General features: G+C 37.0%; 1 protein-coding gene across 1 annotated transcript; it reads right to left on the bottom strand.

Moving 5' to 3' along the window:
- Positions 1 to 1,386: 1,386 nt before the first annotated feature.
- On the bottom strand, positions 1,387 to 4,664 carry cdk2ap1 (cyclin dependent kinase 2 associated protein 1). Its single transcript, XM_030064632.1, has 4 exons — positions 4,393 to 4,664; positions 2,689 to 2,792; positions 2,224 to 2,350; positions 1,387 to 2,056 (listed from the first exon to the last, which is right to left on the bottom strand). The coding sequence occupies exons 1-4, from the start codon at positions 4,457 to 4,459 to the stop codon at positions 1,989 to 1,991; spliced, it is 366 nt and encodes a 121-aa protein (XP_029920492.1). The 5' UTR covers positions 4,460 to 4,664; the 3' UTR covers positions 1,387 to 1,988.
- Between the last annotated feature and the right edge of the window lie 1,352 nt (positions 4,665 to 6,016).

Raw genomic sequence — 6,016 nt, 5'->3', positions numbered from 1 at the left:
TACCAATGTGCAAAAAAACAATGTGCAAAAAACCAATAAAACCAGTGTGCATCGATGTATACAATGTGCATAGATGAGGGCAATGTGCAAATTTACAATATAACAGATGATAAATAAATAAATAGCACCCAGATGATAAATAGATGATAAAAAGCCAATAAAACCAGTGTGCATCGATGTATACAATGTGCATAGATGTGGGCAATGTCCAAATTCACAGTATAAACAGATGATAAATAGCAGCAAGCAATATATACACTATAAACGAGGATAAAAAAAATAGAAATATGAATTATTACTGCTTTACCAATACGCACGATCAGACACGGATTTCCAGTGCTTAAATAGAAGCTTGGCTTGCATATCTTGGAAAACGGTCGCCAGAGTAGGTATTGTGATTCAGAATCAGAAATACTTTATTGATCCCCGAGGGGAAATTGGGTCAGTGGCAGTTCCTCAAATTCTCAAGAGAGGAACATATTATAAGGCGAGCAAAAGTGAAACTATAAGAAATATAAATTGGGGTTATCTAATGGACCTTCCCTACCACAGATTGTTTGAATTAGGCTCCCACGGGTCCCAAAAAGTATATTCTAGTAACCCATTTCAGCACCCAGCAGAAATACACTCATCCTATATTGATGTTGCACCTACACTATGATGTACATATGTTCCAGTCCCAGACATATATTCCTTCACCATTTCATTTTCCCACTCAGCATCAGTCTGACAACACACAACCTCACTAACGGGACAGTTGACCCTGCAAACTAGAATCCAAATGGTATCAATTATCATAGCAATGTTCATAGACTAAAGGACAGTCAAAGAGGACATGTGAGAATTTGAAGAAAGGATATGACCGTGCAGCTCTGCTGTCAGCGCAAAGTCATCATGTGATAAATATGATAATACATATTTTGTATTGCAGTTGGCGTTTCTGTGGCTACCACTATGGTCTGAAGTAAGCCGTAACTGTGAACTCTTGATCATTGATGTATAATGCTTGATCTGAGTTAATAAATTAGTCTTTTTTATTCACTGTAATAAATATGGTGCAAATATGGAGACATAAAAAAGAGAGAAAAAATAAATGAAGTGGCCTTGCTCAGTTGATAAATGCTGGTTTTAACCTTGCTCTAGCCTATTTTAGGGTATCACTGATCTTTGCAAGCATCTTTTTTTCTTTTTTCTTTCTTTCTTTCTTTCTTTTTTTTTTTTTTTGGCAGAGCGTGCTGCTATAGTCACAGCAGTCACATCATCTGTCCCTTCAGTTGACTCAGCACCCCATTTTCACTTACAGGTGGTTATTATGCCACTACATGAACAGCAGAATGTTTTAAACAGGTATATAATTACATCAATCACAACATGACAACTATATTGAAAATACAATTTATTACACTGAGTAATAAATACATACAAAGATGCAAGTAACAGCATTTTCTTCTTTTTTTTTTTTTTTTTTAATACCAAAACCAACCTCAACAAGAACAAACCAATGCATTTGGCACATCTCTATCTTTTACTCACTCACCCAAGTGTGTTATAAGGGTCTGAAAATCAGACCAAATTCTATCAAAAAGAGTTCCTCTCCGTCTAGTCGAGTCCTGTACAAGCCATGCAGTGTCTACAGTTAACCCATTGGCTATCATGGGCCCATTCGCATGCATAAATCATTGTTTTAAATATGAAGTCAAAACTAAGACCCCCAAAGTGGAGCATAAAAAAAAAAAAAACATACAATATCCTCTCATTTGTATTCCAATAGTCCACACATGGTTAAAATGATCCTCCAGAAGCCTCAGGAGTCATGATACAATTATGTTACTGTCATTTTTTCTAGATCTGTTTTTTCCCCCTATCCCTTATTCCTTTACCTCCTCTCAAAGGAAATACCATGCAACAGTTATTTTTTTTATTTTATTTTTTTTTTTATTATGAGACGTACACTGTTAATTCTTGCAGAGAGGAATGTGTCTTCATGGCTAGGACCTTGCGTTTCGCTCCGTCTCAGCCAAGCATTCACGCACCAACCCCCTGGCATGGATTATTCCTTAAAGAAAAGAGTCAAAAATTCACTTAGGATTTTTTTTTCCAACGCACAATGCATAACTTATGTAGACTTATATGATTATAGTTCAAAATGATTACATAACAACAGTGTACATTAAAACAAATTAAATGTATGGATTGCATGTGTATTGTCAAGGCTTACAGTACCTCGTTTCAGTCTCTCCATGGCGCTCTTGCTTCCAGCGTATGTGGGCCTGATCTCCTTCCCCAGCTCCTCGATGATGGCCAGCAGCTCTGCATATTTGCTCTGAGGCACTTGGCTACCAGTGGAACCCTGCAGTCGGAGCGAGACAACACACCTTCAAAACATTTCACGTCACACTTACAATGAGGGCATTCAAGCAGTGGTGCCATCAGCAAATTCCTGTGACTAAAACAGGAAAATAAGCAAAGAGCAACAACAACATGGAATGCAAAAGTTCAGGCTGTAGTGCCCTGACAATATCTCTGTGGAGACTCTGTGAAAGTGAGGGGCGAGGAAAAGAAACAAATAAGTGCTGATGGAGTTTAAGAAATATAATAAACAATTTGCATGACCTAATATCAAATATTTCTTGAATAAGACAAAACGGTGAGTGTGACAAGCAGGCAGCAGTGTCCTAAAGGTGTTACCTGTGAGAATCCCAAAGACGGCGGCCCGTAGTCACTAACAAGGGGCCTGTACGGCTGTAACGTGGCCAGGTTAGCTGCTGAGGGAGACTGGATACTTCCAATTGCTGAGAGATCAAAACAGACCATGTGGGATCACTTAAAAGTCAGTGTTCGATGGAGAAACCTTAGAATTACAGTAAATAATATCAAATAACACGGTGGGTAAACTCAAGGGTGCATCCATCATTTCAAAAGAGAGAGTGGTGCAATTTTACATCAGAATAAAACCAAAAGGTTTCTGTTTCTTTGATTGTAGAAACCCTATGAAACCTGAGCAAATTTACTTCTTTCAAAAACATTCTCGATTTAAAATTAAATAAATAGCAAGAAAACTACCATTTAAATTGCCACAAAATTACTGGAAAACCTTTTTTTATCTGTAATTTTTATATTTACATATTTAAAATAAAATTACAGTAAAGTGCCACCAAATCACCCCTAAAACTTCATTTTGTTTCTTTTTAGTTTTTTAAGTCTTTTAGAGGAATTTTTGGCATCGTTCCTCTTGTAATTTGTTGTAATTTATTTTTAATATATATGTTGATAATAACTAAGTTTGTCTCTCTCAAAAATTTTCTAGGTAGGAATGCTTTACTAATGTCATACCTATCTACGTATATATCTATCTATTTAAGGGTTTGTTCTCAAGCAGTTGTGAACAGTCTGTAGAAGGTGGAATAAAGTTCAGGGGACAGACGGGACAGGTCCCAGAACCGAGGAGCTAATGCCCCCCCCCTCCCTCCCCCATGTCTTATACACCGCTGTAAACTACAACGTCAGGTTGCTGATCATCTTAAGTCAAACAACCATCAATATCAACATAAATCAATTTTCCCTATTTGTCCCTCCCAAGAGAGCTCACTCATCCTTTTGCCTTGAACCAGATCAACCAGATTCTCATTGCACATTTTTGTTATTGCATGCATTATTATTTTTTTATTGTACTTTGTAGGGCTTTTTGATGAGCGTTCGGTGAATAAACTTTTTATGATAAATTTGATCATCATATCTCACCTTGTCCCTACTTACAATGATGTGCGCCACAAATTTCATACCATAAAACTCAGTGTCAGCCTGTAAGTGAACTCAGATCAAAAGTTGGAGGCCACATGACTGTTGTACATATAATATCCCCAGTAGTGAAGTGATCATCTGGGTCCAGCTCTGTGGGCTGTATGGAGGTTTTTTTTTCTTTCTTTCTTTCTTTTTTTTTGCAATTGCAATAAGCGTCGTCTAACACGAGATGTCCTCGAAGAGTCATAAAAAAATTCAGTGGCAGATCAATCAGCAGCTCCGTGCGAGGAGCATCATGGAGGAAACGGAACAAGGCTGACTCAAGAAGACAAAGTGATACATTTTTGTCACCATGTAACGGCACCCACCCGGTTGGATCAGGACACCGGACGACGGACGATCGCACATTACTTACCGCTGTAATTTCATATCCCTACCTTCTTGTCCGCCGACTGATATCACGGATGGCGCTCTTTTACATTAGTAATAATGGCGGATATGAATTAGCCTAGCTCCCAGGATCTGACCCTATATATATAACTGGACAAAAACTACAGACACGGTCTTTCTCCAGGTATTCTCCGAGACCCCGAATTTAACACTCGATTTAACGGATGGATACTTTGATTTTCCCCCATATTTTTTCCTTACCGTGGTTCCCAGAAGTTCCCGGAATGTGCTGATGGACATTGGGTTTATAAGACATTCCCAAAGACATTGTAAATTAAAGAAATAAAAATGACCCGAAATTCAGTGAAGCGTCTGTCTCTCACTTTTTGTTTACAACAGCGGCACCGGCAAATATGGCCGTCACTTTATATTGACACCCACTATGCTTTCTAACACTGCAACTATCCATTGGGGATTTTCTATCAGAAAATAGTTAAAACGTGATTTCCATGATAAATCGACAGAATTCAGTTCAAACACGGTTTCGGGTGATTTAAGCGGAGCCGCTATGTTTTGAGCAGCTGACTTTCTTTTGAAACGTTTATCGGGAAGTTGATACTAGACTATACACTTTAAAGGCAGAAGTGACTGAGCAGCAAGTTTGATAGAAAAGTGTTTGAACGTGTTCAGTGTCCGAGTTATCGACTTTACCTCGCACTTTGAGTGGAAACCCTTACATTAGTGAGCCATATGAGAGAGCACAAACCAAGCAGGACGTGGCTCTGCCCTCTGTGCAGGACATGTGACTTTACATTTAACAGCCGAGTACAGCTGGGGCTTTTGTTTATCAGTGAACTAGTGAAGTAGAGTATGTACACTTTCCACCATGACGGAGCTGGGGGGAGGGAGTGGGGGGGCATGTCTTAGTTATCCGACTATGAGGGAGGGCATGTATTATTTCTGAAATTATATTTCAAATAAATAAATAAATTATATATATATATATATATATATATATATATATATATATATATATCTCAGTTTAGGAAAGGATGCACTCTTATTTATACACTATATACCAGAAAGGTGTAGGGGGTATCTATCTATATATGTAAATCTAAATCTAAATCAATTTCTCTATCTAGCAACAATATACACACACACGTATATGTATGTATGTGTGAGTGTGTATTTACTTATATACATATATACACGTGTGTGTTTGTGTGTTTATTATTTCTGAATTTATATATAAGATCTATCAGATGCACTCTTACTTACCCACTATACCTAATAGGTATAGGCAGTTGTCGAGTTGTAAAAAAAAATTAAGTTAAAATTATCTATCTATCTGTCTATCTATCTATCTAACTGCAGTATATATTTATATGTATACACACACCTTTATATATATATTTACAGATATAGATAAATATCAATATGTATTGATATATGTAGATATATATACGCACACACACACATAGAAAAATAGATAGATTCGAGGTATTGGTCATATTTAATTAATACATTTTTCAATATATTTGCATGCATTTCCCAGTAGGTGTGTGTGTGTGTGTGTGTGTGTGTGTGTCTGTGTTTACCCTCCCTTACACTATATATCCTCATATATGATTAGTCTATCTGATAAATTGGGTTGAGGAGCTAAGGTTGGAAGTTTTTTTTTTTTTTTTTTTATTGAATTTACTCCACTTACTATATGTTAGTTTTTTGTGTACTTGCACCTTTGAGAGTTTGTAAAGTAAGTAATTTTGCTTTTACTTAAGTAGGCTTCTGTGTAAGTACTGCACTTAGGTACATTTTAAATTACACCCAGTGCAGAGAGGCCACAAAAATAGTTGTAAATTACTCAGCTGCAGAGCTATGT

This window comes from Myripristis murdjan, chromosome 12 (genome assembly GCF_902150065.1).
Source record: "Myripristis murdjan chromosome 12, fMyrMur1.1, whole genome shotgun sequence".
NCBI lineage: Eukaryota > Metazoa > Chordata > Actinopteri > Holocentriformes > Holocentridae > Myripristis > Myripristis murdjan.
Note: the sequence above shows the minus strand (reverse complement) of the source record. Positions and strands in the feature narration are given on the sequence as shown.

Bases quoted from the DNA above. Each gene is read 5' to 3' on its own strand.
- cdk2ap1 (XM_030064632.1), bottom strand. From the start codon at position 4,459: ATGTCTTTGGGAATGTCTTATAAACCCAATGTCCATCAGCACATTCCG. The intron at 2,793-4,392 runs GTAAGGAAAAAA...TTGATCTCTCAG, and splicing joins GGGAACTTCTGGGAACCACG to CAATTGGAAGTATCCAGTCT. The intron at 2,057-2,223 runs GTACTGTAAGCC...CTTTTCTTTAAG, and splicing joins CATGGAGAGACTGAAACGAG to GAATAATCCATGCCAGGGGG.